General features: G+C 39.0%; 1 protein-coding gene across 1 annotated transcript in view; it reads right to left on the minus strand.

Moving 5' to 3' along the window:
- Positions 1 to 414: 414 nt before the first annotated feature.
- myo1d (myosin 1D) overlaps positions 415 to 20,642 on the minus strand; it is a 108,361-nt gene continuing 88,133 nt past the window's right edge. Inside the window, exon 22 of the mRNA XM_015028551.1 lies at positions 415 to 2,560. Within this exon, the coding sequence (XP_014884037.1) occupies positions 2,404 to 2,560 (157 nt within the window). The 3' untranslated portion in view covers positions 415 to 2,403. The remainder of the gene's footprint in view (positions 2,561 to 20,642) is intronic.

The following is a 20,642-nucleotide window of genomic DNA, read 5'->3' on the forward strand; positions in this document are numbered from 1 at the left end:
TCTTCAAAAGGTGAAAACATTGTCAAAGTGATTAAACAATACCTGGATAAATCCCACACAGTTGGATGACTGTGCTGCCTGAAAGTGCACTAAAGTTCTCCTTCCTGTTGTGAAGCACAAAGAAAGCTTTTAGTCCAGAGAAAACACAAGGGAGCTTTTGGCTGTGTGGTCCTTTTGTGTCTTTTTGCTTGATTTGGTCATTTATGCAATTCCCATTAAAACATCTAGAAAGACATTTAATCCTCCTATAACCAGCTGTGTGGAAATTGTAAGTAGAACATGGAGATTAGGCAGATATTTCCTGTTGTTCAAAGAAAACGGCAAAGGAAGTGAACATTTCTGTAAATGTTCTGGAGCTCTCTAGTAACTTTCAGGATCAAAACTAGAACGACAGTCAAAGTATCAAAGAAACTGTACATGAATGCATTTTTTATTTGTTTTTTATAGTTAAGCGTATCTAAGGTTTAATATAAAGACAGCATGAATAAAAAAATGATTACTTTCAAATTCAATACAACTGTCTTGTCGCTCCTATTATTAGCAGACTCTCCTAAACACCAGGAGCCATGTAAACAGAAATCAAATCAATCTGATTGGTCCTTTTAAAGCAACATCCTAAAACAGTAAAATAGATAAAGAAAGTGATTAGACGACAAGTTGAAAAAATATATATTTAGGTCAGAATTTTAGCTTTTTCTGTTCAGTCTCTGGATGGATTTTAACATCAAAATATACTAAATGAAGAAAAATCTGAGAAAATATTTGGGTATATTTCTTTGTTATATTATATTAATGGTTATCTAACTAGCTTGCCCAGCAGCAGCAAACTGTTTGACTTAGTGGTTAGCTTGTAAGCTAGCATGATAGCAGTTAGCTTGTTAGCTACAATGTAAGATGGGGGGGAAAAAAAACTGTTTTCTAGAAACAAATACTTTAAAGAAAGCTCCAGAACATCTACAAGAAAGATTTTCTGTGGAAAACGTTACAAAGATCAGAAATAAATATTTCACCTCAATGGGTAAATGGGGTTAGGATAGTTTGAGCCCAAAATCTCTACTTTGTCTGTTCAATCCAAGGACGGATTTGAATATTATTGCTAATGAGTGAGCTACGTATTCGTGGTGTGAATGGCCAGGGGCGTTTAGATGACATCGCCTTCGTGCAAACTGTGTGAATCTCGTTATTTTTAGTGGTTTTGTACTTTGTATATGCATCTTTTTTTCCCCCCCATTCGTTACCGTACAATGAAATCCACATCCTAAAATGTGACATTTGTGTTTGGTGAAATTCAGGGTTGACAGATTCTTTTGCAAAACAGAGAAAAACACTCTATGTTTAGCCAACACAAAAAAAGCAAAGGGATGACTTTAGCACAACTGACACCTTGTGGAAGACAAATCCAAGTGAAATCATGTGGTTTGCGCTGTGTGGGTTTCCAAGCTTTGAGAAAAGTAAAAGAAAAGTCTCCAAAGAGCTGACTGATGAAAAGAACTGTCCAAATGTGTCCAACCCCGTCTCTGTGGTCTATAGGTGAAGCTCTGAGCAAACTAGTGGAGTTAGAAAAGATAACCTGCATCTTTAGTCTCACTCAAACATGATCTCCGTCTGTATGAAGTGCTGGCAAGCAATTCTGATAAAGCATTGAGTTTTACGCCTACAGACAATATGAAATAAAATGAAGAGAGTTTAATTTGCTACTTGCTGTTCATTATTTTTTGCCATTCTTATGCAAGCAGGATGTGCTCAACACATTCTAACAAACATCCTGTGATGACAACTGAAATAATCTGTCACTGAGACTTTGGCCCAGTTTCATGATACACCTGTAAACATTAAGTAAAGCAGACATTCCAGGTTCTTCATCATCTCCGTTAGATAGGTACGGTGTTTGGTAGCATTGTAGTATTTGAAAACACAAATGGTACACATTAAAGCAAACATAATCAACCGTATTCTTCATTTTTCAAGGGTTCCCATTTGAGCCGGCCAACTGATGGAGCTTCAGGGATTAGAAATTCCTGTGAAACGTTTGGATTTTGACGATATTACGCAACAACGGTGTTTCTGAGAACAGCTTTTAGATAATCCGTCCTCACCTCGACTAACACTAGTCAGTATACAGCGAACTAAATATTGCACAAAGCAAATCAACTCAAATACAGATTTTAACCAAAGCAACAGTTCCCCTTTGGTAAGTAATAAGTGCATATTCTTTTAGCCGATGTCGCCTTCTCCAATGGTACGACTAGCAAAACTAGGACAAATTTGGCTTAGCTTAAAGAATCAATTCATACGTAGAGCTTCTTGCCACATCAACAGCAGCTCTGCAAATCAAAACAATCTTCATCATAATCTCGGAATGGTTTAAAATCAGCTGTTACGCTTTTCTTCTTCAGGCCCGCTTCAGTTGCCAGGAACAGCCAGGATGTAGCCGGCTCGACTCTTGGTGAAGTCCGGATGTGACTGGTTGATCTTTGGCTCGACGACGACCGTGCACTTTCGTCCGTTCATGCTGCACTGGATGGGGCTTGTAATGTTCACCTGCAGCTTCCTCTTCTCACTGTGAAGAGAACAGTAAACGGTGACATATAAATATTCAAAAAGCAGGGGGGTGAAAGTATAGACAGAAAGAAAAAAGTTTGAATCATCATCATCATCATCGTCGTCACAAAATCCTTCCTTAGATTCCGCAAACGTGAGGTGGAGTCAGATCGTTCATTCCACTGTTCTGCAGGCCAAAAAAGATGATTGGAGGATCATCTCCACTAAAATTAAATCCTTTAGCGTTAGAAAACTCTGTACGATGTGGATTATGCTATAAATTATGGTTTTACCCTCTCTCTGACATAAACAGCATCATAATCACAACTGTATCTCACATTTATCACACAGTCACACTCACACAGGTATACACAGACGCCCACTCAGTGAGGAACCATAAATCATCATCATACATACAAACTGAGTTATCTGTCTCACTCAGAAAGGCGCCTTTGACATTTTTCGCAGCAATACCGAAAAAAAAACAAAAAAAAACAAACTGTTTTGCATAAGAATGAAGCTTTATAAAAGGAAATGAAAAAAAATGTCTCAAAGTGATTTAGACACCGTGTAACAGAACACAAATAAATTCAAATTACTGCCTAGTATATATATAAATAATCTGGAATACATGTGGTAAAGAAATCTAAAGACATTATTTTTTCTAATTTTCATGAATTGTTTCTGTATGTAAACCCACCCTTGTTCTTAAAGAACAAAACAGTTTTATATCAAATCTGAAAATCCATCAACTCATACAATACAAAAAAAGGAACTGCTACCAGTTTGTTCAGCAGCACTCAAACAGTGCAGCAAGTTATCTACTTGTTTAACTATAGTTACTAGAGGTGTATTTAAAACTAATGTTTCAACAGATGACATATTAAGATGATGTTAGAATACAAAATACGTTAAAAAAGAGTCATAACAGGATATATAGAGTAGTAAAGGGTGGCTCAAAATCTTTGATCTAAAAGCAAATTTAATTTAACTGAATGTACTTGAACTTCAGCTGCTGTGATCAAAATAATGTTAAAATGACCATCTTAAAGCCAAGACTATTTTAGATCAAGAACACAAGAGGGTTCGACTCCTGGAGATAAAATATAGATATGAGGAATGACTGAAGAATTTATCAAATTACTCTAAATGACACGCCTAGTAAAAATACTTGAACTTGGTGAAACAGGGAAGTAACAAAGACTTTGGCTTTATCAGAATCAAGGGGCAGGAAATTTAAAAATTAACATCAGCAAAGATTCAGGAAGTCATTAGACGCCTCTTGTCTTACATCATCCATCAAAAGAAATTCCAAGATGTTGTAGTTTAAAAAGACTATCCGTATGTGAGAACAGGTGCATGTGATCAAAGCGTGAATGATTGTGTAGGAGAAAACAACGGTATTTAAGAAGGACAGCGGGAGCTGAATCTATATATACCGCTGCAGACACCATGGTCTGGGCATGTCTGAGAAGAGAGGCCGAGAAAATGAAGTGAAGAAACCATGGAGGAGAGCTATGGAAGGATCAACCCATTCTGTGTTTCTGGAGCAGAGAGCGGTAGTGGCCGGGCTTTTAGAGACTGTCACATCCAGTTAGACCCTCTGCGGGTGAACTGGGGCTTTGCCTCGTTTGCTCTCCGACAGGATCGATGGAGGGACTCAGCCAGTGAGAATATAATCAGCGGGAACCATGGGGCTGCTGAGGGAGACAGAAACGTGAGATAATGTTAATGTGATGGAAACCGAGAAGATGACTGTGTGATAATTGCTCTCTGGTGGAGTGGGAGGAGGAAGTAATGGGAATATAGAGCCGCCGGGGCCGGAGGGCTGACAGCACGATAAATAAATATGCATCTGATTCTGTTTGGTCAAGTGTTTGTTCTGACACACTTTCCCTGATGACATAGTTACTAAATTGTGTAAACAAATTCAGGTTTTTTTCCCCATCTCGCTCTGTGCCGCTTTAATCTAAAGTCTAAATTTCAGGCGTGAACCTATTGAATCTGACTTGTTGCACAACAACAAAATAAACAAGACGAAGAAAAAATAAAAAATAAGGCTTGTGCTGCCCACGCTGCACTCCTCTGCAGATCATGTGCAGCTCGGCTTTATCCAGGGTGGAAAAGGCTCAGGGTAGCGCCTGTGCTGGTTTCCATGGCAACCCCTTCTCCCCCCCCCCCTCCAGCCCCATGAACCCAACTCCCCCATCTGTCATGGCTGCCAGCCAGCCAATGGTAGTGTTTGCGATAGTGCGCAGCGATCTGTCTGTTCCTCGGTCCGTCTCTCATCGCGGTCCGTCTCCGTCTCACCGTGCTGCTGGAATGCCAGAGGGGATGCTGGGCCGAGCGCCGTGTGAAGGGCGAAAAACACCGAAACGCTCCCGTCCAAACCACCTCACCAAAAAAAAAAAAAAAAAAAAAAAAAAAAAAAAACAACACACGAATCTTTCATGCATTTCTGAGCCAAACCAAACAAAGACTCGTTTTTAAAGAAACAACGGTAAGCACTTTATCTCTAATGAGAAAGAAATGATGATCAGCTCAGTTCATTGACTGCCATATTTTACTCGTAGTCGGCTTGAGCCAGCCGGAATCCCCCCTTCAGTCGCCCCCCTGAACCCCGGGAGCAAACTTGGTCCATCATTGGATGGCCTCTTTGACTGGAAAATCAATTCTTTCCTTTACTCCAGCCCTCCCCCCCCAGTCCATTGCATGTGTTCGTCTTTGCCCTTCAAGCCACGTGAGTCCTGAATCACTTTTTTTCCCCAAAGGTGGCTCCTCTGTGTGAACAAAAAGAGGCTGGAGAAAGACGAAGGCGAGAAAATGAAATCTGGGAGGAAAGAAAAGCTGAATGTCAGTTTACCCTTCATACCTTATTATTAGCGCCAAAAAATAAACAACAGATTGTGTAGTTTCATAGAAACCAAATAATTCTATATTTTTTTAAATCATTTTTTCACACCTAAAAATAGGTTGGAAAATATTCTGATGAAGAATTATTATTAAAGTTATTTTTACATGCGTCAGTACTTTAAACAGATCTTGTTATAATTACTTTGTGTGGCTTAAAAGTAGACTCACTTTCACAGGAGTGCATTTAGAGTGCATTATGTTTTTGTTTTCTCAGTAAGAGCATAAAAACCGTCCCGGTGCAGGAGCCCTTCTTCCATTACAAACAATGACGGCAGTTCAGCTCTTTGAACGAGTGTCCCATTTATGAGTGACATATTTTAACCTAATCGAATAAAGAGCCAAGAGAAGAAAGTTGGAGGACAGAGTAATAAAGGGTGACCTTGGATATGGAATCATCAAGTGAAACGAAAAAGGGAAAACAACAAGTCTTTCTGTTCCTCGCAGGATCAAAATTAAAAAATGTGATATTATCTGAGGTCCTTTTTGGATATATTTCTCCAATCATTTACTTAGAGGTTAGTCCGCTGCATTATAATGTAATACATCGCTTTAGCCTTCCATATCCAACTTTGTGACCGTTTGAATCGACATAAAGTTATCTTGTCCTCGCCTTTAGTATTTTACTCTTTGTTGTGTTTTATATTTATAACTTAAAAGGATCTTTGGGTTTGTTATTTATGTGCTTTCACTGTAGAATCAAAAATGACAAGAATCTTAATTTTGGTATTTGGCAGAGAAAAAAACTGTCACAAATTAACATCAAATAAAAAGTGATTGCATCCATGTTTACCGCTGTTCCTTTCTTCTTCTTCTTCTTCTTATTTCAAATCTCTTTAGTGAGGTAGATGGGTTATAATTTAATTAAAATTTAAAAATGCTTAAGTAAAAATAGTCCCAATTTTAAAACAAGTCTTTAAAAAGATAGGAAAACAAGGTCAGTGGAGGAGGGACGAGATGCAGTGGAGATCGCCTCGGATGCATTAAACCATCCAGCTCACCTTCTGAGTCATTCCTCTAACAGGGTACTGGACTGTCCCCCAAGCTGACAGCTGCTAAAATATATGTAGGTACTGCAGGTGGTGAGGAGGCGATGGCACTCTGGAAAGCTAAAGTTTGTTCTGACCCAAGCGAAATATTCCTTCCTTCCTTTCTGGGTGAGATGACATTTGGGAATGAAACTTAAAGGCTGATGGAACAGAATTTTTAATCAAGCTCTTTGTTTTTACCTCCAAATTACTTTAATCCCTCATAGGCTGAGATTTAGGTTTCCAACTTTTAGTATCAGTAACGGCAATGAGGAGGAAACGTACTTGATTCAGAATAGAAACCACCCCGTGCAGATTGAATCAGAAAAATACATCTGTCAACGCTTCAAAGAGGATCTGCTTCCCAGGTGCACAAAGCTCTGTCTTTATGTCAATATTTTAGATCTGAAGACAACTTGGAGATCAAAATGAAAGAAATAAAAAAGGAGAAATATGTTTGATATGTGTTCAGACAGTGTGTATTGTGTTTTTAGTTCAAACACCATCAGGTCAGATTTGGATAGTGTTGCCTTTATGACTGATGGACAGTCAGGTTTCTATCCAAGCTGGTTTGTGCACACAAACACATCGGGATCAAAACAAAAAATAACAATACACACACAGTTCTATAGCAAAAAAAAGGTTTTTCACATATTTCTGGACTTTCGATTTAGTAGTCGGTGATGCCTTCGATTTGGATAACTGTATAACGTGTAAATAATGCCAGATTCTAACGCAGATTCTGAAGGGTTTCCTTTCATGCTTTTGGATTTTTTTTCCCCCTGAGAAACACAACTCAAAAGAAAAAGATTATGAGGAAGATGCAAGAGCGCGAGCATTCTAGTTAAAATCTGCTCAACCTTTCTTGTTCGGTTAGACTCCACCAAGTCGATGTACTGTAGGTGGCTTAGTTGAAGTGAGAAACAACCAGAAGGAGGATAATTTTTTTTGCAACTTAAACTAGCATAAACCTATTTATGATCCTGTTAGAAATGTCCTTGCATGTTTGCAAATAAATGCAATACTCAGCATCTATACCAGGATGTACCAAGATGCAAGGTCAGTTGGTAATGCCATAAGGCTGCCGGAGGACATTAGTGACCACATTTCCCCGTTCTGCTACTTTCTCCTACTACTCTCCAATTATCCATCATCTGCAATTACTGCTTTTACCTGTAACTATGTTATCCTTTTGTTTTTTCTCCAGTAGTAAACAGTTAAAGGACTTACTGCTGTGAATAACTGTGTTTACTCTGTTTTTCATCCCGCGGGCTTAGAGTTTATATGTTTGCTGGGTTTCTATTCTAGATGTAGCCACTTAAGAAACTACAGCTGACATTAACCCTAACATTTTTCTTTAACGTACAAAGTACTCCTAAAGCAGCGATTCTGTGTTTCTTGTGTCTGCTTGGTGTTCTGACCGCCCCCATTCAGTTAAGCCAAGGGGCCACCATGATCTGCTGGAGCTTCCTCCGGTTTAAAGGGCCAGACATGAATTCTGGATGATGTTATTGCTAGAAAAACAGACCTGATGCAGAAAGCTAGATCTTCCAAATGGAACAATAAACTGAACGTGACCCTTTATGTTTAGAACTGGTATCGGATTGTAAGATGCGTAATGGACTTTGAATTTGTCTGTATAATTCGATTGAACTGGAAAAAATGTATTCTGTGTATAAACCGCATCAGATTTTCTGGTCTGTGTAAAATGCAGATCAGATCAGAAGCAAAATAAAAAGAAATAACTTTAATGTACTCAGAGGTACATTCGCTCTAAAATACAGGAGGAACGAAGACATGATAAACAAGTTCAATTCATTTTATAGCTTTCCAAATTGTCGACTGTGATTTCTTTTTGTTTCGCAAAGTCCTTACTGCTAAGTAGTTAAATCTGTTTAAAACACATTTTCACTTGTGCTGCAATGTTCTAAATCAATTCTGACAATACAAATAGCGACTTTAATGTTTTTCTAGAGATGTCTCGTAGAGGTTTTCTTCCCAAGCCTCAGAATCCTCAGGATGCTCAAGCTGTAAGTTCAAGCTTTGCATACTCCAGTCATCGTCTTTCATAACTTCCTGCCCTCCTCCTTTTGGTTAATTGGACATATATTCAGCAGATCTGCACAAAAAAAAATTCTGTTCCTCTCACCATCACACTTTCTTTGTCTCATATGGCTGCATTGCATGTCTCACATCCTTCTGTGAGCTGCGTTCACACAGAGGAACAAATGGCACCGTGCACTCAGCAGCACAGACTCACACCTACATAAAAACTAAAAATAATCCAGAGCAGCAAATAGGTGGAACAGTTCTTGTCCCTGATTATCATAACACAAAGAACCTGATTCAAAGCAGCTGGACGGATGAAACCGCCAAAAAAAAAAAGAAAGAAAGAAAAGAAAAGATGATCTGCCCCAGTTTAAAGTGGCTGTGGTTTAAAGGGGTTCACGCTGTGAAAACTACCCGAGAGGCTGTTTGACTGCAGCTCTTTAATTAGCATGACTGGGCCTTAGAGCTGTGCAGTTTTGATGGAGCTGCAAAGTGCAGATGTAATGTTTCAAATAGAGAAACGCAAAAGGAGAAAGTGGTTCAAAAGAAATTGAAACAGGCTCATGGAAGTATTTTCCATGAGCCTGGATCTTAAATCAGTCAATGAAGACGTTACAAAACTTAATGTATGGCTACCTGCACTCCTTTAAAGTATATATATATATATATATATATATATATTTTTTTTTTTTACAGGAGCTGCACTTGTCAGAGATTTTTAGGTTAATTTAGACCAATTTTGTGAACCTGCCAATTTCAAACATGGCAGGTTCTCTTTCGGAACAAACTTTTCACAACAGCATTACTTCACAAGTGGGACAAAGACTTTTTAAGTGCAGAAAAGTGTGACTTGCACAAGCCTTGCTTAGCTTGATATCATCACGAAGGCTATTCTGACAACCGTAGGGAGGAACGTGCTGATGCCTGAGCACATTAGATCAACAATCCTGGTCAAAACTGGAGCGGAAATTTCAAAATCTACCTCAACCGTTAGGAACTCGAGCCTGGAAACAACTGAAAAGGAAAAGTTGTTAAAATGATGACAAATTTCCTCAAACGATCAACTCTAAAGTCAAATTAAAACTTTTCACTCACAACTTTAAGGAGGAAATCAGAGCATCAGAAACTGATTTTGCCTTTGCTCCCCATCTGATCAGAATACAAAACCGAATACAACACCTGCATCAAATGATGGCTCATCAGAAGGCCTAAGCAGAACACTGACTTGCTGAGGAGGTTGTTCTACCACTAGAAAAGAACTAAAACATGCAGGATGCCGGCCCTCAAGGACCGACTCTGGACACCCCTGCTTTAAACCTAAACATAGCTGAGCAAGAATGAGATAAAAATAATAAGCAGATCATATAGGTCCTTAAAAAACAAACCTCCGACATGTGAGGGTGTGTATTACACAAATTATTGTCCCCAAAGGACAGATTAGACTTTAAAGAAAAGTCAGTCTGCAGCTTAGAAAGTACAAGAATTGCAATATGAAGTTTTATTATACACAAGCAGGAAACTAAGCTAAAGGAGCCCTACTTTTTAATATTCTCTGTGAGTCTCTCTTATTTTTCTGCACAGCAAGCAGGATCTGGAATGCTGCAGTTATGGAATAGGAACGCTGACAATCAAAAGCCGCCAAAGGCCAACAAAAGCTTCTGAACGTACAAAAGTACAGATGTTATCGTGTTGTGTGAAGTGCTTTTAAGTTCTGTGGGTTGTGTTGGTTGCCACTTTCACCACAAACTGCAACTTATTCCATCCTAATTTTATATGATCAACCAACAAAAAAGTTGTGCATAACTGTAAAGTGCAAGAAGAAGGAAAAAAATAATTTTTTTTTTTTTTTTTTTTTTTGCAAATGAAACTCTAAAAAAACGTGGTGGGAATATTTTTTCAGCCCATTTTACTTTAACATCCCCAAATAAAATCCAATGCAACCAAGTGCCTTAAGATGTCACATAATTACTTAAATCCTCCTGGATGTAATTTGAGTTCAGTATAAATATATCTCACATTTTGAACAGTTTAATTTGTTATCTGGTGATGGGAAGAAAATGATACAAGGATATCCATCAATACTTGGCTGTTTACCACCTAAAGGTTGTTAGAAGGAGGACACCGTCAGAGGAGACCAGAGTGTTTTGGCCTATATGGCACTGTACATCATCCTGAACACACCACTTCTAACGGGAAACAAGGAGGCAGCAACAAATTGCAGGGACACTTCTCTTCAGCAAGGAGAGGGAAGTTAGATCGATGGAGCTATAAAAAAAAAAAAAAAAAAAAAAAAAAAGGGGAAACCTTAAAAAAAAAACCTTTTGTTTTTTTTTTTTTTTTTTTTTTAAGAGTAAAAAGAGTAAACCAGAGAAGGGATTCTCCTTCCAGCTGGACAGAAACTATAAATCCAGAGTTAAATTACATTCATGTGGCTTTTTAAAATAAATGTTGAAAAGGACACTCATCTTTTAAGAATGTTTTGTGTCTTATGCTAGAAGGGAAATTTAGCATCTACTAAATGAAAATATGAATAAAAGTGATGGTTTAATTATATAAACAAACTCAGTTCTTGCTGGTATGCCAAAGGCCCCCCCCCCCCCTCCACCGTCTCTGTTGCTCCTTATTAATATCTGGTTCATAAATCCCAGAATTCAACTCTGAGGAGAGTAGAGGATAGATAAATTGACAAAATATGCAAAATACTAGAAGGTGCTCCATATGCCATCATTAGATTCACCACCTCTTACTCCCACAGGACATGTAATGAATAGGGGGGATCAGTGGCATTTCTTATTTAAGCTGCTGAGAGTCTGGTGTTCCCAGTCGTTCCCCCATTAAACAAAAGAACACTCCTCACCTCAACGTTTCAACTGTTTAAGAGATCAGCGGGGGATGAATTAGGAACGGAAACTCAAAAATCAAAGGACTCCCCGGAGGACACCTTTGCCGCTCCACAGATGGCGGCGTCTAACACACTGCACAGTCATTATAGCCACACAGCAGGTGGTTTAACCAGCTCATATTTCCAACCGGGTCAACACCGCTGGACCTTTTCTCCTCTTAAAACCTCAAAACCACCAAGCTAAATCATACTCGCCAATCAGCTGTGCCTTTAGCCTTTTCTAAAGGACACTCCACAGTCTGAAGGGCCAAAGGAGTTAACTTAAAACACATTAGGTAAATCAATACTCTGGCTCACACTGAGTCAAAGCAGATAAAGACGGGTCGCGTCCTTTCGAGTCTTTTTTCGGAAGAGTGAGCGCTCACTTCTCAAGTAGTTACGTATCCAATTTTGCTCATTACAGCCAGTCAATGCCTAATCAAAGTTTCATCTCTTAAAACAGATCTCAAGTCGTGATAAGTTTCCTGCTGCAAGAGTTCAAAGGTGCTGAAGGAATCATTGCAGGAGATGGAGATAAAATATCAAATTCACAGATTTTTTTTTCCATTTTAATAAGTGTCAGTCAAGACGATGAGTATGGGAAAAAAGAAAAAGGACAGTTTAGATTCAGATCATTTTTTATAAGGCAGTCAGAATCTTCCCAGCAGTGGGGAGCTCTCTGACTTACCCATTCATCTTTCAAAAGATGAATGGTTAGGGTCTCCGAGCATCAATTTTCAATTTTTGCCACATGTTCTCCCTTGGATCTACATATTGATATTTGGGCCATACAGTGCTTCAATCTAAACCTCTCCATTGTAGCTCTACCTGCATGTTTAGAGTAATTATTCTATAAAAAGCATACATCAAGAAGATGTACTGCTTTTCCAACTTCAAAACTTCAACTTTGCACGTCTAAAAAATTTGCTACGTGGAAGGTTACTTGTTTTAGGTCAATTCTTAACTGTGCCAGGTAAATGTTAATGTAAATTTTTAAATTTAAATTTGCTAACCATTTTAAAAGTGTGCTAAAATGCTGACACAACACAACATTTGTTTGACACCAAAAGTGAAATCTAAACCTATTTCATTATCTTGAAGTTTAGATGAAGTGCCAGGTCACCAGGATAAAGTGTGTCATTTACTGAAAAGATGAAAATGGAAACTGGTGTAAAAGAGATTTTGTGGAAGTGGACTGATTCATTGAAAGATAATATCAATAAGAGACAAAAGGGGACAAGATAGAACGATTGATCAGAGGTGAAAAATGGAAGAAGAAACGGTTAGTGATGGGAGGAGAAGGAAGGAAGAAAAAAAGAAAAGAAATGGAGGGCAATGGGTCCATAATAACTGGTCTGACAGAGGAAGCTGGTGTGCTGCTGTTGCTGGGCAAAATAAATGTGTGTTTGGGGGTTGGGAGAGGATTGTAGAGGTCACAGGTACCTCTTAATGGTACAGCACTTAACTACTGCTTTTATACACTATGAATCAGGCGATCTAAAAGCAAGGCCGCCGATTTCATTCATTTACTGAGGCCAGAGCGCGGCTCCTACAGTAAAGCAGAGAGTTCATGGAAGGAATTCCAGAGCAAATCAACAAATGGACATCCGCGCGCGCACAAACACGCACGCGCGCACAAACACGCACACACACACACACACACACACACACACACACACACACACACACACACACACACACTTCACAATGATGGTTTCTGGTTCCAACAGCCATCAGCATCTAAAAATAATTTCTCTTTTCCTGTCTGAGTGCAACGAAACAAATACCAGATAATTTCCTTAATTCTCCATCGCACACATACGTCTTTTTATGATCATGTATGTAGGCTGAATAAAGGGGAAGCGAAGCAATTGCTGTGAAGACAATGCGTGCCAAATCTATGGCAGCTAATTTCCACTGAGTCTCTCATTTAATTTATGGTTGTGATCTGTTTGTAATTAGCGTCTGATTCACTGCAGAGGAAAGTCATTATGCAATTAATGAATGAGACGTACCAAGTCGCATTTAGCGTTTTAATGGGAACCTAAAAGGCAAAGTTCAGGGAGTCAATTTTTCTGATCAGAAATATTTAAACACACTGAAATGCTGATAAATAAACCGACAGATGAAAAGTAGGTGGTTGAAAGAGGAAAGTATAATCTGTTGAAATTTCCAGAAAAAAAAAGATTTTTAAACAGGTAAATCCAATGAGATGTTTATTATAAAGTCTTAAGGTTTAATAATAAATTCTTCCCAGAACATTGAATCCAAAAGCTAAAATATCTCTGAAACTTCAGAGACTTTATCTTGACCAGAAACTTAACAGATATGATAATCTTCTAATGTCACACAGGACATCAAGCACATCAAGTAATTTAAATACGTTCTGTGAAATAAAAGAAATGCGATAAAGCCAGGTAAGTGTCCGAGCAGCGCCTCACAATAAAAGTTAAGTGACCGTCTGACCTACACAGCTGTTAAATGAGCCACATCTGAAAGTAAAATGCGTTACCATTATTAGATCTTGTGGGTCTGCAGAACACTCTGCTAATTGTTCTTGTCCTTGTGGGCGAGACAAAATGAAGAGGTGCGGCGAGAAGGCGGCTGGCTGGATCTCTGTGGATCTGGTCCTCCGCAGTGGAAAAGTAGGTCAAACCGTCTCTCACACACCCTCCGTCTTTCATTCATACGCTGCCTCTGCGACAAACCGCACATTTCTAACCCTGTAAGCATTATCTCTGATGTGTACTTACGAGGCCTGCAGAGATAAACACACAGTCGCAAAAAAAAAAACAAAAAAAAAAAAAACACACACACACACACTCTGGCCTGGCCACCTGCCATTCAAAATGCCACCTAGCCAGTGTACAGCATGTTGCCAATGTGATGAGCCACGGAGATAAGTGTCCCAGTCTCGATATGTAAAAATCACTTGTAAGTTGTGAAATATAACAACAAAAATCATAAGTTCTGTCAATATGGTGGACGTCAAAAGAGAAATGGCCGTAAAAGATTTTGTTCTGTTAAAAATCTGAGGTTCCAATAGGAAAACCAGCCAAACAACAAATCAAGAGCATTCAAAACATTTCTGTTTGAAATGCTAAGGGGACACAAGATAAAAAGGGATGCACTTGGAGTTAACGTGTGGCTTTAACTGTCTGGGGAGTGAGGCTAAATTTAGGTTTAGGCAAACTCCATCTTTCCCTACGTTCTCGGACAGTTTCTCTTTTGAATGTTTTGGTTTTGATATCGCGCGTCTCCGTCTATTTTTCCTCCAACTGTGGTCCAAACGCAAGATGCGCCGGTGTTATCCGCAGCCAGCGGGGCTATTAATGGATCACATCCAGACAAGCATGGATCCAATGGTTGCCATGGGAACTGCATCCGCAGCGCCCCAGAAAGGAGGGAGGCGGCGAGTGGGAGGACGGTGGCGAGGAGGAGAAGTGGAATGTGAAGTGAAAAACAAGGAGGGGGAAGGGGGAGCGGCGGCAGTGAAACAAGTGATGGATGGAGGAGGAGGAAAGTGAGAAGGAGGGATGGAGGAAAAGGGGGAGGAGGAGAGAGATGCCCATTTCTCCCAGAGTGAAATATTTGATTCAGCAGAAAGGGTGACCTTGGAAGAGGACGACAAAGGCAGATTGTCTCCTCCTCTCTGTCTGCTTTCCTCATCAGTTCTCTCTGCCGCCTCCCTCTCATTATGCTTTTTATCAAGCAGATCTAAACAATGGCCACGTCGCCTTTAGTTAGATCTAAATTGCTCGGCTAACACATTTCGCACAACAGCAGATATTTGTTTTCAAATGAATCAGTTTCCTGCTGCAAAGACTCAAACAGATTTAGTCTAGTATATCTGCTATCAACAGATTTGTTTTTAAATAAATATTTTTAGCTTTCACCCCTTCGACATGGTGAATTATATGTTTAGTCAGTAATGCAACATTGCATTGATAATTACAGCAAATTGTCAATGCAATGAAAATGAAATTACATGCGATATTGTGTTAGTATAGAACAGGATCTTAACAGCTGAGTGAGAAAACATTAAGCCATTACACCAAATGATAGAATAAAAAAAAAATTATCATTTGGATTCAGTTCAGTGAAATTGCAAACAGATTGCCAAATCATAATCATAACATCAACAAAAAAAATAATCAGATCAGAGCACTGAAGTGGGAGATGTAAGACTGTGAAAGATTCGAGCGTGGTGACAATCTGCCAGAGCAAACAGATTATGAAATCATCTTTAGGGACCATTTTTCCCCCAATCCTGTTCTATGCTCTTACTTAAACAGATCGACTTTCTTCTCCTCCTTTTCTTTCAAGCTTCATAAGTTAGTACTTGCATAGTGAGAATGAAACATTTACTGGTTTGAAAATAGTTTTAAAAAGGAACTAACATCTTATTCAGTGACCACATCATTTAAAAACACCAAACTCATCATCGCTGATGAATTGGTATTAGGGCAACAGGTGTGAAAAGTAGCTGCATTTTGGACATTATAACTCCAACAGAATACCTTTTGACCATCCTTTTGTCATCGCTCCATGCCAAAAGAAAGCAACACAAGACTCCTTTGTGTTCAGCACCTTGACAGCCAATGCCTTTTAAGTTATTACCCAGACGTTTGGGGTCTTCATTAGACTTTACTCAGTCGGGTTAATTTGTTACCATCTTGTCATATTTCTTGGACTATCCTCACTGTGTTTGATTATATTGGAAAGACAGCCAGAACAGTAATACAAGGCTTTGTTGAAGCCTTCATAAGTCTTAAACAACTCAGTGGCACTAAAAAGGTCAATTTATGCTCCCTTTATGACCATAAACAAGTCCAACCGCTTCAATTCTGTTAAGAGTCAATGCTCTCCTGCTTTCAATGACTTTAAGTTAGAATGGTTGTAAATCAACGTAGCCACTAGAGGGCAGTTCTCAGTCTCTGAATTTTTGGTAAAGTTTCAAAAATGAGCAAACATGGCATGAATGGACAAAGACTTTATAAGATGCATCCTCAGAAAGAGGCACAGCGGTAGACAGAATCGATCTATGAGGATGTGGAGGAAGAAGATCCCCCATGTCAGTCTTCATCTTCTATATTATTTTTGCTCATCTCACAAGAGCCACAGTGCACCACAGTGCCCCCCACCATTACTGGAGGTATTGTTGCATTTGCAGAGCTTGGCTGTGCATCCTTAATGGCGGACTAAAAAGAGCACAAAATGATGCAGAGGAGACGTCCATGTATTAAATATTGAGCCTGAATGAGGCTTAGTTTTGTTAGGCCAGTCGACTGTAATTTGAGGGAGTGATGAAATTCTAAAACAAATAGCAATGGTGAATAAAAATAATAACAGCAATGCAAACACTGTTGACATCAACATTCATGCAGACAAACTGATCACTGCTTAGTTTGTGCAAAATAAATACTGGTAAGATTTGATAATGTTACATCCTTACAAAGTTGCACTGTTACCTTTAAGTTGAAATAATGTTTTTGAAATTAGGCAATAAAGTTAGGGGTTCAAGTTTGTTAGCCTAAATGATCAGTGAAATGTTTTTCTATAAGAAAACAGGAAAGTTTCATAAAACTGTCACTTCAAAGTAAAAAAAGAAAAGTATGTTCTAAATTGTGAATCCCGAGAACTCTGGAGAAGATGAAGTTATACATCAATGATGGAAAATTGCAAAAGTTGGACAGAAAATATTAATGTTTAACCAGAAAACTCAACAGGCATTACACAAATGATGAGTGACATCCACCACGGACTGGAAAAAAAAACTTTTAATCAAATGCCCTAAGAGCTTATCTACAGACAATCTAATGATGACATCCTTCAATGTCAGACTAAGGTGATTATAGAACCAAGAACCCAAATGGATTTTAAACTAGGGGTTTAAATTACAGACCCCACCCTCATCTTTTTTGGGTTTTTTTTTTTTTTTTTTTTTTTGCTCATTTTCGATGAGACCATTTAACTCGTTTCTTCATCTCCTCCCTCCCTCTTCGCTCACTCTAACACTCTCAGTCTTTCCGCCTCACTTCTCCACACTTCTTCCCACCGACACGTCCCAAATCCCCCCTGCAGTGTCGAAAGCTGACAGTTGGGGTAGTTAAATGTTGATGTCTTCGGGGAGAGGTGTTAGAGCACCATATGACCATATGACTGACAGATCAATGAAGGTCTGTGCACAGGTCCGCACATTGGCGCCGAGTCATATCAGGTGGGAGGAGGGTTAAGAAGAGGAAGAACATAACTAAAGTGGAGGAGGTTAGAGGTGAGTGAAAGAAAGAATGAATGGATGCAATAAATCTGTTATACTGACAAACTTGTACCGTTTAAGGCAGTAGATATAAAACGGAAATAAAGAAAATGTAATAAACCCATTTCCTTTTTTTGATCTTGATATTTTTCATTCAAAAATAATAATAGTAATAAAAAAGCAACTAGAAATTTCTTGCCAACTAAAGTCAGATTTTCATCTTGATCAACGCTGATTGACAACCTGATGATAGGAAACTCAAAAATCTAATTTTTTCAGGTGCTGAGTGGCTCCGATGGTTGAGCAGGCGTAACCTAACCGTGAGCAGAGGCTTTAGTCGTCAAAGTGGTTGTCCCCGGTCTGATTCAGGATTTCGGGCCATTTGCTGCACGTCTTCCAAATCTCTCTTCACCCTCTTTCCTGTCAAATTGCTGTTCTAGAGGCTTCTGGTAAAATCCCTCTAACCTCCTATCTTCTTCCAATCAATGAATGTATTATACGCAAGTGCGACCAGGTTTGAAAGCTGTTACTAATGTAAGCCTCCAAATTAGTAATTTTCAGAATCAGTGAGGGGTTTAAAATGAAGTCAGAGTAAGCGGAGAGATGTAAGATGCAATTGATTTATTTATTTTTTTTCTAAAACATGCATGTCTGTGGTACATTCATGTTGTAAGACTTCCGTTTGATACAGAACATGCTGCATTTAGAAATACTCTCCCCTCTTTGGAAACTTCATAGTTAAGGTAAGGTAATGCAAGCTGCCATCATAAGATGCTAAATACATTTTAAAAGGTCATTTCTGTAATCACATGGTATTACTTTAAGCTTATAAGGAGAACCCTGTTTCTCGTGTTAATAATAAACGGGAACTCACTGTAGAAATCCTAAAAATAGGCTGCTAGCGTCCCATATTATAAGCTTCATTGAGAAACTGGAATCAGTCAAAATCATGTGACAGTCTGGAACGAATCTGACAAACTGCAGTATATGGCCACAGAACAACAGGTATGCAGTAAAAGACGTAACGCACATGTGCAGATAATGTTTTTGTGGGGTCAAATGATCCTCTGCTTTCCGTAGAAACTCTTCGGTTTCTGGAACAGGAAAACTGCAGAAATCCTGACAATTAGGAAAATATAGAACCTAGGTCTGCAAACAACTTAGTCTTTAGGTGTTGACTGGCACGCAAGGACAATGGAGAAGTGTGAGACCGTGACAATTAACTGCAATCGACAATGCTGGAGCAACGTGATCCATGCACGTTCAATGTCACCTTTCAACATGGTTGATTTCTCCTGATTTTGGAAGAAAAGAATATTTTTTGCATAAATAGGTTGACTCCAGTGGGTAGAAAACTTGCAGCTTTCCACCTGTGCGAATTGGGGTTGAGAATGAATAATTCAATAACAAGCTATTTTTACACGTTGGCTCAGTGGAGGGGCGAATGGGGTGAGCACGAGCAGAAGAGCATGATGCAGAAGTGACTCAGAAATAAAAGTAAAGAGCTGATGGAAAACCTGAATGAGATAAAACTTATCAGTCATTCACAAAACTGTGGCATTTAGGGATATTGTCTTTTGCGCATCTATGAGACATTTCTGACTTTTTGTCTGTGGGTCACTTGTTTGCAACATAAGTAAATGGGAAAACCATCTGAAGCACAGCTGTGGGTTTCACAGAGTCAAACAAGCGATTGGTTTAAATGTCCAGAAAATAAACTCTACCCTTAATGAAAATGTGACAGGTTTGTTCTCTCGGTCATTATGTTCTCAAGAAATACTTAAATGTAATTATGTGTGTATTATATAAAGATATGCATTATCCTCACTGCTTGGAATATACATTGTGAATTAGAAGGACAGTGATGGATGGCATGGCATACCTTTAACTGTCATTACAGGCAAAAGTCTTTGGGGTCATGTACTTGTCAGCTCTTTGTAAACCATCTGTAAGATTGGGCAAGGTGCATCTCTGCGCAAATAGGTGGGGGTCCACTAAATTGCAAACCACATCTTATTTTAATTCCACTTCACATTTATGTCCTACTTTGTGCAACGTGACAAAACTACTTTCAACTGTCTTTGTTCTCTCAGCATGTAATCACAGAATTTAAAAACTTGGGTTTATTCATCTGTTTACTGGAAACTGACTGAGATAAATGAAAACATTTTAGAAAATGAACCGAGGAAAAGATGTGCATCTGTCTTGTATAAATATAGAGCTCAGCAGCAGCTTTAAATATTTCATTGCTTCCTTGCCAGAAATGAAGAAAGTGGGAGTCGGGAGGAAACGAGACAGCGTGAACAAGAGGCGGAGAATGAAGGGGCTGAAGGGGCTCCGTTAGAAGCCCGAGTGATAACAATGGGGGGATGTAGTTAAAAATAGGCATGCGGAATAAAAGCATGAAATGGGGATGAAGAAAGGAGGAGGAGGGAAGCTGAAGGAATGGGAATCTTAATCCAATCCTTTTTAATGCGAAATAAGAATGAACTATTTCTGAATTTCTGCAGACAGCGTCGAGTCGAGACTGATAAGAGGGTTATCCTCTTACAAAATGCTGCAGAAATCTCTGAGTCACTTCAGTTAGAGGCAACCAGCTGGATGTGGAGATAACTTCATATTTGATGCCATTGCTAAATCAAAACCACACGTAAAGATCAAATTTATGACGAAACGCAAAATACATATCAAATTCATTTGGAAACTACCGGAAAAAAAAAAAAAAAAACTACAGTGGAAATCAAGTATCTAGAGGACAGTCTACATCCAGTGGCAGTGTTGGCATTGCTGTCACTATCAGCTGAATAAAGCGCTGCTTTGTTGCTGCGGTAAGCTGCCCTTCCATCTGCCTGCTTGCTGTTGTGCATCTTGCTTTCTGTGAAGCGTGTTGCAAGAGAGACAAAGGTTAACGCTACAAATATGAGGAGCTGCAGAGGCAGAACGGCACAAAAAAAAAAAAAAAAAAAAACCTCCG

The sequence above is a fragment of the Poecilia latipinna genome, unplaced genomic scaffold (genome assembly GCF_001443285.1).
Source record: "Poecilia latipinna isolate Pla-1442-1.1 unplaced genomic scaffold, P_latipinna-1.0 Scaffold128, whole genome shotgun sequence".
In the NCBI taxonomy this organism is placed as follows: domain Eukaryota; kingdom Metazoa; phylum Chordata; class Actinopteri; order Cyprinodontiformes; family Poeciliidae; genus Poecilia; species Poecilia latipinna.